The sequence below is a fragment of the Pygocentrus nattereri genome, chromosome 4 (genome assembly GCF_015220715.1).
Source record: "Pygocentrus nattereri isolate fPygNat1 chromosome 4, fPygNat1.pri, whole genome shotgun sequence".
Classification (NCBI taxonomy): domain Eukaryota; kingdom Metazoa; phylum Chordata; class Actinopteri; order Characiformes; family Serrasalmidae; genus Pygocentrus; species Pygocentrus nattereri.
Window position 1 is genome coordinate 15,969,231 of NC_051214.1, and position 15,804 is coordinate 15,985,034.

The 15,804-nt window shown below is 38.6% G+C and overlaps 1 protein-coding gene across 4 annotated transcripts in view; it reads left to right on the top strand.

Moving 5' to 3' along the window:
- The window catches only part of disp1 (dispatched homolog 1 (Drosophila)), a 64,956-nt gene extending 49,152 nt beyond the window's left edge, over positions 1–15,804 (top strand). For all 4 annotated transcript variants that reach the window (XM_017725541.2, XM_017725545.2, XM_017725542.2 and 1 more), the window contains 4 exons: positions 5,264–5,391; positions 9,101–9,198; positions 9,288–9,385; positions 11,543–15,804. In XM_017725541.2, the coding sequence (XP_017581030.1) occupies positions 5,264–5,391; positions 9,101–9,198; positions 9,288–9,385; positions 11,543–15,151 (3,933 nt within the window). In that variant the 3' untranslated portion in view covers positions 15,152–15,804. The remainder of the gene's footprint in view (positions 1–5,263; positions 5,392–9,100; positions 9,199–9,287; positions 9,386–11,542) is intronic.

A 15,804-nucleotide genomic window follows, 5' to 3' on the forward strand; every position in this document is an offset into this window, starting at 1 on the left:
TCCGACCACAGCTACAGTCAGCCACTTCAACAGTGGAGGAGCGGAACATGGCCCATTCTGAGTCAATGTACCCACCTCCCCCGAAAGCTGGTCAAAGTTCTGACAGAGGTGTGAGTTGCAGAGCAATCTGACAGGTTCTTCTGCCAGACGTTCAAGCAAATCCTCACTATACATTTGGGTTTGCCCGGTCTGACCGGCATCTTCCCCCACCACCTGATCCAACTCACCACCAGGTGGTGATCAGTTGACAGCTCAGCTCCTCTCTTTACCCGAGTGCCCAAAACACATGGCCGATGACACGACTACAAAGTCAATCATTGAACTGCGGCCTAGGGTGATCCTTGTGTTCAAACATGGTGTTCGTGATGGACAAACTGTGGTTTGCACAGAAGTCCAAAAACTGAACACCACTTGAGTTCAGATCAGAGAGGCCATTCCTCCCAATCACACCCCTCCAGGTCACACTGTCATTGCCCACGTGAGCGTTGAAGTCCCCCAGTAGGACAATCGAGTCTCCAGGAGGAGCACTTTCAAGCGTCCTTCCCAAGGACTCTAAGAAGGATGGGTACTCTGAACTGCTGTTCGGTGCATAAGCAAGGGGTAGGGAAGCTACCCTCTCATCCACCGGAGAAAACCTCAACATACAGGCGCCAAGTCAAGGGGCTATGAGAAAGCCCACACCTGCCCGCTGCCTCTCACCATGGCCAAACCCAGAAAAGAATAAAGTCCAGCCCCTCTCAAGGAGATTGGATCAAGCTGTGTGTTGAGGTGAGCCAGACTATATCTAGCCGGTATCTCAACCTCGCGCACCAAGTCAGGCTCCTTCCCCGCCAGTGAGGTAACATTCCAAGTTCCTAAAGCCAGTTTTAGCAACTGAGGATCAGAAGCCACTTGTAAATTCATTTTAATATTTTTACTTCGCTACTTTAATTTTTAATAATGTTACATATTAGCAATAAATTATAAGCATATCAGATCATAAACAAGTAAGAACAAAGTATGGTTAAATTTAAAAGATTCCCAATCAAAAAACAGCAGCTCTAGCAGGAAAAACACTATAGAGATGTCCAGTTTATTGGAGTATCCAAATGGTCATCTGTATTAATTTTTGTATGAACTAAAGAAAACGGTATTAGTATCAGCAGCCAAACATGAAACCTACTGAGATCTCCACTTTCACAAATTTATTTCAGCCTGTGGCAGCATTTGCCAAGCTAGCTAATCCGAGCTAAACATGTTCCGTGTTTACAGGTTTCTTCTTTCTTTTAATGCTTCTGTTTATTAAACTTGAAATATGATGTGTATGTTTTATTACAAGTGCCTGTCAGCTACTTTAGGATAGCATACGGTTTACCCGTTTTGCTGTTTTGGAGTTCAACCATTGTGTGGGGCTGTTAGTTGCGCAGTTGTTGTTTAAGCTAACTGGCCTGATCTGATCAGACTGTGGGAGGAGTATGAAGTTCATGAGTATGGAGTGACACCAGTGTATCACTCAGAGTTTAAACAGTATTTAGCCATAATATTCAGATCATGGTTGGATCTGACTATAGAAAAAACTTTACAATGTGCATCTCTCTCTCTCTCTCTCTCTCTCTCTCTCTCTCTCTCTCTCTCTCTCTCTCTCTCTCTCTCTCTCTCTCTCCCTCTCTCTCTTTCTCTCTCTCAACTTCCTCCCTCCTTCCCTCTCCCTCTCCTTCCCTCTCCATCCCTCTCTCTCTCTCTCTCTCTCTCTCTCTCTCTCTCTCTCTCTCTCTCTCTCTCTCTCTCTCTCTCTCTCTCTTTCTCTCTCTCTCTGTCTGTCTGTGTCTCTCTCTCTCTCTCTCTCTCTGTCTCTCTTTCTCTCTCTCTCTCTCTCCCTCTCTCCCTCCTCCTCCCTCCCTCCCTCCCTCTTTCTGTGTGGGCATAGAAACTAAATAACTCAATTACTTTAGTTTTTCAATAAACTACTTATTTTCTCTTACTTGGGTAATTTTATTTACTATTATTTACTAATATTTACTATTATTACTTTTACTTGAGTAAATGACACTACAGGTACATACTTAAATAGGGATTTTCAGTACTTTTTACACCCCAGCTATATTTTATTCATTCATTTTTTTATGACTAAACACTTGTAATCATGAAGGTTTTACTTTACATTTTTGAAGTAATTATTGCAATGAATTCAAATTTATAATCCATCCATTAATTTTTGATATTATTTACATACTGCTAGGATTTTTCTTCTGATTCTTTTTCTCCTGTGTAACATGTTATGGAGAACACACAGTAAGTCATCCAGACACCAAACTAGGTGTGGTTTGTGTTCATCTAGGCAGACCACAAAAGAAACCCCAGCTTGACTGATGGGGTGGTGCCATAGAGCAGTAATTTATGCCCATATCTCCTGAATGTGAGGCCCACAGTTAAAATTATTGGTTCCGCTTAATCTTCGGTTTATTCAACATTAAAGATTGAAGGTCAAGAATGATTTAAAAAAAAGAATATTTGTAAACAGTATGGCCCGATACATGCCAATTAATCCCTTCTAGATTAATTGGCCACCATTGGCCAATTGGCTTTCAAAAAACATTTGGAGGGTTTAGCATTGGTCAGTCCTACACATTTTATTATGGATAAGAATAAATCACTTCATATTAGGCTCACACTGAGACTGACATTTATCAAATACATTTTTTAAAAATAATTCTTGACCGTCAGACTCCTATGAACATTTTGAGATTAATGCTTTTAAAATTCTTCAGTTTTCTTGCAGTTGTTCAAGGTTAGAAGAAATAACTTGTCAGGCTTGTCTCTGGATTTTAATCAAATCATCTGAAACTTGGTCTTAAAACAATCTGTGGAGTAATTATTAAAAAATTGACTTTGAGGCAAAGCATAGCCTGAAGACATCAATCAAACTGTTGGCCGTTTTTTCTGACATAAGTGTCTATAAAATCAGTGTGTTTCTCTCATTATGCCCATGTATAAAACCGTCATCTGAGGAAGCCTATGAAGAATTAATTGAATTTGTTTCCATAAGTCACATGCAGTGCTTTATCTTATGCAAATTTACATGAATTCATGTAATGGCATGGTTTGTTTCTACAATTAAAATAAACAGTGTTGCAAACTGCACATTTCATTAAGACCTAAAACTTTGCAAATGAAAGTATTTAAAATGGCACAGAAAATATGCCAGTTTTACTTAAAGTACTTACTTAAAGAATCAGGAATACCTACATTTTCTTTTCATCAGTCACTGCTATTTGTAATCTTCAAAACTACAGATAGTTATCAGTTATCAATTTTACAAATATAAGTATTCCTAATTTACAAATATAAGTATTCCTATTGCTTTTCAGTAAACAATCAGTGATCCTTTTTCCCCATACACCTCCCTGAAGTTTTAGTAGTTTCAAACAACCAGTGATCTCTCTGTCAATAATTTTAAAAAATCTTACCTATGGCTAAAGAAAAATATGACTCAATCAGATTGGTCTGGCTTATTCTGACACAAGGGGCTATAAATCCATCAGTGGAGATTTTTTTCCTTATATTAAAACAAAACCTAAAATTGATTGAAACTGCACATCTCAATATGATTTAACACTTTGCACTAACACTTTGTCCTAAATTACACAAGAAATCAGGCAAATTGATTTTAATCCATGAACACTAAATTATAAAATATTGCCAGACACCATTTGGAAATACTCAAAACATAGTAATCATATGTCTTACTGCATTTATCTTGTGGCAAAACAAAAATTGGTCCAAGTTATGCATTTCATCAAGTCTGACATTTGTGCAAATAACATCTATAACAAAAGGTTTAGTTTTCCACATTTGATAAAAGTTGGAAAATGGATGCTTTTTTTGTTGCTTCTTTTTTATATTATTATTTGTCTACTTACCTTGAAATTGGTTTTAAAACAGTCTGTGGAGTCTGAAGATAATAATTCAGAATAATTAATGAAAACAATGACCGTCAAGCACAGTGTGGCTGCATAGTTTGAATAAATTTTCTTGACCTTGCTTATTCTGACTCAGGCTAGAAATGTATCAGCAATTGCCTGACTGTTAAATAAATTCTAAATATATGTACAGAATGTCAAATTTATGGTGTTTTCCAAATTAATTTTAATTATATTACTTAAGCACAATAAATGAAAGTTAGCAAGTAGTTCCTAAAATGTTGCTTGGTTCCTTATTGCTCCCTACCAATAAAAAGTGTGATGTTACCGTATGCCACTTGCGACTCATCATGATAATGTATCTCTTCCAATAAGAAGGTACTTGGTTCGATTCTGGCCTGAGCTATCTTTACCAGAGTGAAAAGCAATTTGGAGCAGTGTTTAATTTGTGTCCTGAGAGCTTTTTAAGTCACTGAGGTTTGATAATTGTCAAAAACGTGTGATGTTATTGAAGACTAATAATGCTCATGAAGGCTGATGATAATTGAAACCCTATGCTTGCAGCTATATATATATATTTTTTTTACTTATGACTGTACAAACACTAATTATGATCTTATTTTGGTGAGGGAGTGCTCTTTTAGATATGTTGTACTCTCCTAGATTTGCCAGGAGGCTAGGATGAAGAAACATTTCTAGACATTTCACAACATTTCACAGACTAAAACCATATAAATACACTAGATTGGCAAAAGTATGCAGGCACCCTTTCTAATCAGTCCCTTGGCCACAATGCTAATATGTGCAGCCACATTGTAAGTAGAATAGGTTTTGCATATGAATAGCTAATTGAGCACTGTAAGTGCTCTTTGTGAAGTGACTGACTGGAATTGAAAAATCTTAAAAGGTGGTAAGCCAGACAAGTATTTTGAATCATGCTTCATTATCTGACGGTCTGACAGACACACCTGGGCAGATGCCAGGAGAACTCTGTTTGGAACTCCATAGTTCCAGCTGTAAAGCTTGTTAGAAAAAGAAATAATGTTTTTCATGGTTTCAGTTGGGACCCTTAGTTGCAGTGAAAGGGAATCATTATTTTACAACATACAATGACATTCTAGACACTTGTTTGCTTCCAACATTGTGGCAAAAGTTTTAAGAAGGCTTATTCTGTTTCAGTATCCCTGTTGAGGTGTAACAGTGTTCTAAAATCTAGTGGAAAGCCTTCCAAGAATAATGGAGGCCATTATAGATGAAAAACTACATATTGTCCATTGTTTTGGACAGATACAGTTCCATTTGGTGGTGATAGTCTGGGACAATTTTTTTTCAGTGTTTCTTTGATGCATTGTTTCTTTCCTTAGGGTTTTGAACCAAGGGGTACTGCAATAGGACAGCGGCTTGTGACATGGAACAACATGGTGAAAAATACTGGCTACAAAGCAACTTTAGCCAACTACCCCTTCAAATATGCAGATGAGCAAGCCAAAAGGTAATGAAGTTTTTTTTCTTTTCTTTTTTTTTTTATGCATCCTACACTCCCTGACAAGAATTATGAGATACAATTTGGATTAGGTTAATGGTCAAAACTAGAGTGATTGAGAGTCATTTTCATAATTCATTCTAAATAAAGGGCTGTGTTTTATTTTTAGAAGATCCTCCCTGCTAATCCTGTTCATTCAGAGTTGGATTAGTTCATGAAAGTATCTGTTTTCAGAAAATGAGACCTCTCAGTTCATCTTGGGTTTCAGGAGCTCTCCTGCCTCCTTTGAAGTGCTTGATTAAAGAGACTTCCTGTATTAAGAACAGGATGTGGCTTGCTCAGAAGTGCTGTCAGCACCTCTTTTTCCCTCAATGATAATTATAGTGATCATTTTAGTAGTGTGTATCTGATTGTAACAGAATGATGGGGCTTGTTATGACTTGAGTTTTCACTTTAATTAGCTTAAATGATGGGCCAGATATTTAAAAGATGACCCTGTTAAGCCATGCTTGCTGTTCTTGCTGTCTTTTAGTGTACAAAGTGTACATGGTACACTTTAGTGAACTAAGGAATAGTTGTTCATTTTCAGTAGCTAGAGAAAGCTTTCAGTTAAATTATTTTTTCTGTAGTGCTTTTTAGTTCTGTAGTGCTCACAGTTGTTGTCATAAACCATAAATATGGGCCCAAGCCCCTGTTGTGCAATCTATGGTTGATGGTGTAAAGGAAACACTGAGCCTGGTCAACACTGGGTATCAAAACAGTGATACAACCACACCAGTAATCACGTATGCTTTAAAAGGTTATTTACAAAGGATGAGAATTAAATCCATAAAGATCATGAGGACATGCTAACAGGTACAATATCTCACCCAGGTGTACAATATCTAGAACTAAATGTATGAGTCCATGCAGAGAACTTCAGTCACCAGCCCAAACATGGACCACAGCAGATGTTCAAGGTGGACTGATATTGGAGTGTTCATTAAAATCTATTTGACATCCAGCTGAGGCTTTTAATTGCAACAGTGGTCAAACTGGTCTGAGGGGTAGGTGAGCAGGAATCAACATCAATCTTGTATCAACATCAAACTGTAAATCATTGTTTACCTTAATTCTGTATGTCCATGATCCACCAGATCTGCAGTTTTATATGAAAAACAAATTACTAAAAACTTTACTGAACAAGTAGGCCTTCAGCCTAGATTTGATGTAATTATCTATTCATTATTTTGTTCTTAATTGTTTAATTTGTATTCTTGCTATAGTTGTATTATTATTGTTTTGCTGTCTGTCGTTGACCAGAAGAGTGTGAGATTCCATTTTGCGTCTTGTTTTCTTTTGCTTTTAGTAGTAGTGTTGCACTGTTATGGGAATCGGAGATATCATACTGATATCTGATATTTATACAAATACATATAAATGATCCTGCCTAGGCTGATGAGATGTAGAAAATCAGGACTACGTCTCCCTGGGTTAGCATTACAGAAAAATACAGTATTTGGTTTTAGAGGGTTGCAAGGTATGAGAAACATCATCAAATATTAGTCTCATATATTGGCCAAATACAAGAACCTTTGCATAGCAAGTTTCTTCAAAATCTTTAACATAAAGGAAAGAGTGTAAATGAGACATTAATTTGATGGTTTACAGGGATCGAGATGATGTTCTAAATCAGAGGCTTAATTACTGCGTATACAAGAGTATGGCCAAGGCTGACAGAAAAGTTTACATTTGTTTCAGGTATCATTTCTTTGAGTAAACGAAATCAAAGAAATGTGGTTGCAGAAATGGCTGGTCCACATTACATTCTAGTCCTTCATGGTCAAAGATGGGTCAAGGCTCGCCACTTTGTCAAAAATGCATTGGCAAATAAAATCAAACAGTTTGAAAATAACATTTGTCAGTAGGATTGTAGGTATTTCTCTACTATGCATAGCATCATCAAAGATTTACTGAATATGGAAAAATCTCTGTGTGTGAAAGGAAATGGCCAAAATCGCTTAGATGGCACTGCATGGATGTCAGGGCATGGGCTCAGGAATACTTTGGAAAAAATGTTGTCAAATGCAAGACTTTACTATGCACAGTGGAACTCATGTCAACAATATCCAGAAATGCCTCTGACTTCTCTGAGCTCTGAGAAATGGGATGATGCACAGTGGAATTACGTTTTATGATCAGATGAGTCAATCTTTTATGTTTTGTGGGAACAATGGACGTTTTCTCTAGGCCAAAGAAGAAAGGGTCCATTCAGATTGTTACTAGTGTAAAGTTCAAAAACCTGGGTCTGTCATGGTATGGGGGGTATTAGTGGGTATAGTGCACATCTGTAAAGCATATGCTGCTTGCTAGATGCTGTCTTATTCACGGATGTCCATGCTTCATTGTGACAATACCACGCCACATTCTGCATGTGTTGCAAGAGCATGGCTGTGTAATCAGAGAGTGCAGGTGCTAAAGTATCTGCCTGTCTCCCATTGAAAACAAGTCTTATTAAGCTCAAAATACAGCAAAAAAAATCTGCTTTAAAAAACTGGATGAATTTGTGTCTTCAGTCCCAAAATGATTAACACAGTGGTGAATGTGCTCCTCTGCCAACTTTTGGAACTTGTTTCTGGAATCAAATTTAGAATGAGCATATATTTACAAAAAATCACTAAATAAAACAACATTGTATATTTTGTACCATTTGTAATTTAATATTGGTCAGAATTTGCTAATCACTGCTTTTTGTTTTACTAGCAATTCGCATAGTGTCCAACTTTTTTGGAATTACATGTAGCTAATCCAAACCCAAGCATTTAGTGTTACTTCTTAATCTGTACCATGGACCAGCTAAAAAAAGTATTTTCTGTCTTTATCTCCCATGTTACTTGTGTTTTAGTTCTTACTTGGTATGTAGGTCTCTTCTGTCACATGGTTGTTTTGATCCTAGGAGGATGAAAGATAATGTGTGCTTCCTCCAAACCACTGCATGTTTGCAATTGAATGCTGAGGCAACGTAAGACAGCAGAACACACTTGTAGGAGAGCATCTGCAGTGTTAACCCTCTTTTATACATGTGACAGACAGCCATATTTGGCAAGAATCACTGATGTTTGAAAGGGAAAGAGGGACTAAGCCATCCTTCTGTTCCCAGGTGGCTGTAAATTGCTAGGAGTCAGCCTGCTCTTGAAAAAAGAGGCAGTTTTTAACAGTGCTGTTAAAATTATGCACTTCCCTCAAAGTTATGATACTTTCATTTTGTTTTTTTCTTTGTTTATTGTTTGTTTTTAAGACACTAAAATGTGTGCAGAAGAGGCTTGTGAATATTGAGTCTATAATTTCACAAATCTGTTTTCACAGATATTACATACAACTTATGTATTACATACAAATTGTAAAAGGTCAAACTGCCTATCTAGAATGTAAGCTAACTTTTGCATTGAAAACCTGTTTTTTCATCCTTGTTGAAACAAATAGCAGAAGCTTGTGACACAGCATTTCTTAAAGGGTACAGAGATAACAGTTTGCTTGGTCATACTAAAATCTAGCACTGGCCATAATCATATAATTTATACTGGTAATGAAAGTCACAGAAGCCTGTTGGAAATGACCAGTAGAGCAAATAATAGAGCATGCATTTGTTTGGTCATGCTTTAGCATTGATGATGCTAAAGTACTTAGGCTTTTATATTTATTTAACCTTTTTTTGGTTTTGCATTACATTTTTTAATAGTCACCAAGAAGACCGATGGTCAGAGGATCACTATGAAAGAGATAAAAGGCAAGCAGAATGGGACTTTAGTAAAGACAGTTTCTTCTGTGATGTTCCAGGTAGGTTTTAAAAAATGTATTTTGGCAAAATGTATTTAAACGAGTGCTTTTTAAATATCTTTTTTTAATGTTCAAATGTTTTTCAACAGGTGAGAGCTACTCTAGAATTGTCTTTGCATCGGCTGAAGGGAAGAACTTGTGGAATATACAAGCTATAAAATCCATGTGCAATTTTGACAATACCAGGGTATGTGCATTGTTGAATTTTTGGTGAAAGATGTGTTACCCATTTTAAAATATGGATAGGTATTAATTAAAATACAGTGGGTTGCAAAAGTATTCAGCCCCCTTGAACTTTTCAACCTTTTGCCACATTTCAGGCTTCAAACATAAAGATATGAAATTGACATTTTTTGTGAAGAGTCAACAACAAGTGGGACACAATCGTGAAGTGGAACGAAATTTGTTGGATATTTTAAACTTTTTTTAGAAATAAAAAACTGAAAAGTGGGGCGTGCAATATTATTCAGCCCCCTTGCTTTAATACTTTGTAGCGCCACCTTTTGCTGTGATTACAGCTGCAAGTGGCTTGGGGTACGTCTCTGTCAGTCTTGCACATCGAGAGACTGAAATTTTTGCCCATTCTTCCTTGCAAAACAGCTCGAGCTCAGTGAAGTTGGATGGAGAGCGTTTGTGAACAGCAGTTTTCAGCTCTTTCCACAGATTCTCGATTGGATTCAGGTCTGGACTTTGACTTGGCCATTCTAACACCTGGATACGTTTATTTGTGAACCATTCCATTGTAGATGTTGCTTTATGTTTTGGATCATTGTCTTGTTGGAAGATAAATCTCCGTCCCAGTCTCAGGTCTTTTGCAGACTCCAACAGGTTTTCTTCCAGAATGGTCCTGTATTTGGCTCCATCCATCTTCCCATCAATATTAACCATCTTCCCTGTCCCTGCTGAAGAAAAGCAGGCCCAAACCATGATGCTGCCACCACCATGCTTGACAGTGGGGATGGTGTGTTCAGGGTGATGAGCTGTATTGCTTTTACGCCAAACATAAGTTCGATTTTGGTTTCATCTGACCAGAGCACCTTCTTCCACATGTTTGGTGTGTCTCCCAGGTGGCTTGTGGCAAACATTAAATGAGACTTTTTATGGATATCTTTGAGAAATGGCTTTTTCTTGCCACTCTTCCATAAAGCCCAGATTTGTGCAGTGTACCACTGATCGTTGTCCTATGGACAAAGTCTCCCACCTCAGCTGTAGATCTCTGCAGTTCATCCAGAGTGATCATGGGCCTCTTGGCTGCATCTATGATCAGTCTTCTCCTTGTTTGAGCTGAAAGTTTAGAGGGACGGCCGGGTCTTGGTAGATTTGCAGTGGTCTGATGCTCCTTCCATTTCAATATGATCGCTTGCACAGTGCTCCTTGAGATGTTTAAAGCTTGGGAAATCTTTTTCTATCCAAATCCGGCTTTAAACCTCTCCACAACAGTATCTCGGACCTGCCTGGTGTGTTCCTTGGTCTTCATGATGCTCTCTGCGCTTTAAACAGAACTCTGAGACTATCACAGAGCAGGTGCATTTATACGGAGACTTGATTACACACAGGTGGATTCTATTTATCATCATCAGTCATTTAGGTCAACATTGGATCATTCAGAGATCCTCACTGAACTTCTGGAGTGAGTTTGCTGCACTGAAAGTAAAGGGGCCGAATAATATTGCACGCCCCACTTTTCAGTTTTTTATTTCTAAAAAAAGTTTAAAATATCCAATAAATTTCGTTCCACTTCACAATTGTGTCCCACTTGTTGTTGATTCTTCACAAAAAATTACAATTTCATATCTTTATGTTTGAAGCCTGAAATGTGGCAAAAGGTTGAAAAGTTCAAGGGGGCTGAATACTTTTGCAACCCACTGTATTTTGGTCTAAATCATTCTACATCTCCCCACCCCCCAGTAAAGTGGCTGTTGATGTTTGTGGTTTATTACACTTCAACCATTTTAATTACATTTTAAAGTGTATTAGTGAGAACTATCAGACATTCATTCTGCTAAAAATAATAATGAAATTTTAATTTTAACACATTTTTGGTTTGACAGTCTACACATTCGGAGCTATGAGCTAACAGATTCGGTTTCATGTTTAGGTCAGGCTAAACATTTGAAACTGTATATCCCAAAGTTTGATATTTAGATTCCAGCTCTAGCACAAATTGTATATTTGAATGTCTGTTTATTGATTGACTTTGTTTTAATAATGTTTTGTTTATTAAATAGGATTTTAGTCATTGTGGTTTTGTTAACAAAATTAGAGGTTTAATTACAGGCCTGACTGCACTTTATGCTTAAAAAACATATTCAACAATCACAAGCTGTTGATGTCCTCTTTTCAGGTTCGCTCCCATCCCCAGTACTGGAATTTGTGTCAGCGCACCACAGCTGCCTCTTGTTGTCCTAGCTGGACCCTTGGAAACTACATAGCTGTACTGACCAACAAATCATCCTGCCAAAAAATAACAGAACGAGATGTGTCGCACACGTTAAAGGTCCTGCGTTCCTGTGCAAAGTACTACTATAATGGTACGTTAGGACCTGAATGTTGGGATATGAATACACGCCGGAAGGACCAGCTGAAGTGTGCCAGTGTCCCCAGAAAGTGTACCAAATACAATGCTGTGTATCAGATTCTTCACTTCTTAGTGGACAAGGACTTTCTCAATCCAAAAAGCCCTGACTTCCTTCCACCAACTCTGAAGTATAGCATGTTGTTCTCTCCAACAGAAAAAGGTGAAACTATGATGAATATTTACTTGGACAACTTTGAGAACTGGAACTCTTCAGATGGCGTCACTACTGTGACCGGCATAGAGTTTGGCATCAAACATAATTTGTTCCAGGAGTACCTGCTTACAGATACTATGTATCCTGCAATAGCAATTGTGATTGTGCTAGCGGTTATGTGTGTATACACTAAATCAGTTTTTATTACCATCATGACCATGTTTGCCATCATCAGCTCCCTAGTTGTCTCTTACGTCCTTTATCGGGTGGTCTTCAATTTTGAATTCTTCCCTTTCATGAATCTTACAGCACTCATTATTCTTGTTGGAATTGGTGCTGATGATGCTTTTGTCTTATGTGACGTGTGGAACTACACAAAAATTGACAAGCCAAACTCTGAACTCTCTGAAACTGTCAATGTCACACTTCAGCATGCTGCTTTGTCAATGTTTGTCACCAGCTTCACCACTGCTGCTGCCTTTTATGCTAATTATGTAAGCAACATTACAGCCATCCGTTGCTTTGGTGTGTATGCGGGCACTGCTATCCTGGTCAATTATGTTCTGATGATAACTTGGTTGCCCGCTGTTGTGGTTCTTCATGAGCGTTACCTGCTGAACCTCTTCATATGCTTTAGACCTCCACATCAAACTTCTAGGGCCACAAGCTTTCTGACAAGCCTGTGTCAGAAAGCCAGTAAATGTATGTTTGCTATATCTGAGACCTCTCGCATTTTCTTTGAGAAAGTATTGCCATGCATTGTAATCAAGCTGCGCTACTTGTGGCTGTTCTGGTTCCTGGCCATCACAGTTGGTGGAGCATATATTGTTTGTGTGAACCCGAAAATGAAATTGCCTTCCTTGGAGCTGTCAGAATTTCAAGTCTTTCGTTCCACGCATCCTTTTGAGCGCTATGATGCAGAATACAAAAAACTCTTCATGTTTGAGCGTGTCCATCATGGGGAAGATCTTTATATGCCTATAACCATTATATGGGGTGTTACTCCAATAGACAGTGGGGATCCACTGAACCCTAAAAATAAAGGCAAATTGACACTTGATACTAGCTTTAACATTGCCAGCCCTGCCAGCCAGGCATGGATTCTCAACTTCTGTCAGAGGCTCCGAAATCAAAGCTTTGTGTTCCAGTCTGATGAGCAAGACTTCACCAGCTGTTTCATGGAGACGTTTAAGCAGTGGATGGAGAATCAAGATTGTGATGAGGCTCGAGTCTACCCATGTTGCAGTCAGTCCACATTCCCTTACAAACAAGATGTATTTGAGTTGTGCATCAAGAGAGCTATTATGGAGCTAGATCGCAGCACCATCTATCACCTGGACAGCAAGACGCCAGGGCCAAGATTTGACATTAATGATACTATACGTGCTATTGTGCTAGAATTTCAGAGCACTTATCATTTCACCCTAGCATATGAGAAAATGCACCAGTTTTACCGGGAAGTAGATGCCTGGATCCAGGAGGAGTTAAAGAATGCTCCAGAGGGCTTAAGCTATGGATGGTTTGTCAGCAACTTGGAGTTTTATGACCTCCAGGACAGTCTGTCAGATGGCACTCTTATTGCCATGGCATTGTCAGTATTGGTTGCCTTCAGTGTTATGCTTTTGACTACCTGGAACATCATTATTAGTCTTTATGCCATAATTTCCATTGCTGGAACCATTTTTGTCACTGTGGGATCATTGGTGCTTCTGGGCTGGGAACTAAATGTACTAGAGTCAGTCACCATCTCGGTGGCTGTAGGACTTTCGGTAGACTTTGCAGTGCATTATGGTGTTGCATACCGCCTCGCTCCAGAACCTGATAGGGAGGGGAAAGTGGTTTTCTCCTTGAGCAGGATGGGTTCAGCTATTGCCATGGCAGCACTCACCACCTTTGTTGCTGGAGCAATGATGATGCCATCTACAGTACTGGCTTACACCCAACTTGGCACGTTTCTGATGCTAATTATGTGCATCAGTTGGGCATTTGCTACATTCTTTTTTCAGTGCATGTGCCGCTGCCTTGGTCCTCAGGGCACCTGTGGACAGATCCCTATGCCCAAGACGTTTAAGTGTCATGCTTTTGAAGTGGATACCTCTGATACACCATCCAGTCAAGGTCAAGGAAAACACTGCCAGTCAAGCAAGTATCCCTCGGATAGCAGGGGCCTTGAGGTTGAGTATGAACTTGAACCCTTGGCATCCAGTGTTACAAATATGGAAAAGATAGAGGACGAAGAAGCATGTATTCAGCTACCCAATGGAAATGTTACTCACCACACAGCTTGTTTTCAAATTAAAAGCAAAAGTGTTCCTGAAAGAGAAAATTCTGGGCCTGATAATGGCATACCAAGCATTGATCCTGCACATTTGCGTCAGTATGCATACAATACTAGCAACTGTGGGGAGTCTTTATCTCGGCACGTATTGAGTACACAGAGGACCCTTCACCAGCCATGTATTCATGCTAGAGAATCCCCATGCTTAGCTTCACAGTATGGCTTGGCAAGTAATCATGTAGCCAAAGGTCCAATCTTGTCTACGCTTGATACAGTGCACATGACCACCAACCATCACATGAACTACGTCCAGTGTGCTTCTGCTCATTTCCACCTGTCTTCCCAGGCTCAAACCCCAAGGCCTGTTCCCATCAAATCCCATGGCTGCTATCTTAGTGGATATGGCATGCACACATTGCACCTTCAGCCTCAGGCTCAACCACCTGATTCAGGACTGGATGGGTCCATCTTAAACAACGCATGTAATCCCAGTCTCTCTCCTTCTGAGGGCCCCATAGCTCTCTCCAACTCTGCTGCTCACAATCAGTTGCCGCCAGTTCAGTGCTGCAGTTCACCTCAGACACCCAGAATCTGTGTAACTAATAATGAAACACAGCCAGGGGATGAAGTAATGAATCCCCAAGTCTTTCACAACATGGCACATAACCACATAAAAACAAATGTGAAAAATGACTCTTCTGTTTTTGTGCAGGGTAACCATGAGAAGTTTAAAATTGCTCCTACTATGTTGGATAGAAATGTCCAGTGCAAACAATATCACAGAAACCCAAATGAGAACACAGACTCCCCCAAGCAGTTAAAGTACTTCAACAGGACTATAAAGCTGAAGTGCAATTCTGTAGAGTTTCATAAACCAAAAACTGAAGCAAATGTGCCTGTCCTTGCCATTAGTTCACACCCCTCATCTGAAAGTTTATGCTGAAGGTCAATAGAGGATATAAGTATATACAGTAATTGTATTCAGGCTATATTTGGTGTTACTTTAAAATTAAATGTGTGGAATTACATGAACACTGCTTTTTTTTGTCTTTCCTGTAGAAAAGTCTTGCTTACGGGGGTATTGATGTGATGAAGTTCCTAAATGTTTTTTATTTTGTTTTCTTATTTTTATTTTTTTACAAGACAAAATTTTAAAACATTTGTTATTGAAGCTTTATGTGGAAGTTTTCAGTGTTTTCACACTTTCACATTTTATTTACAAAAACGGTTCTTTAAAGGACCATTCTTTGAAAGATCTTTAGGTATTCTAAAGTGCTTTTTATATAGCATCACTCCAGGGAATGCTTTTTGTCACACCTATTTTTAGTGGCACATCTGTTAATGTAATAATTTCTTAAAATGTTTTGTTGATTACTTGCTACATATATTCTCAAAAGCAGTGTAATCAATGTAATAATGAACATCTGCATTTTATTTGATTACTGTTATTGGCTGACAGTATGCCAGCATAAGTGCTATTAAAGGTCAGTTGTAAAATATTTATGTTGATTCAGTAATCAAGTTTTTGTTTACTGATTGTTTACAGGCATATCCCTAAGACAAACAGTAAAAACAGACACTTAATTGTGCAAGGGA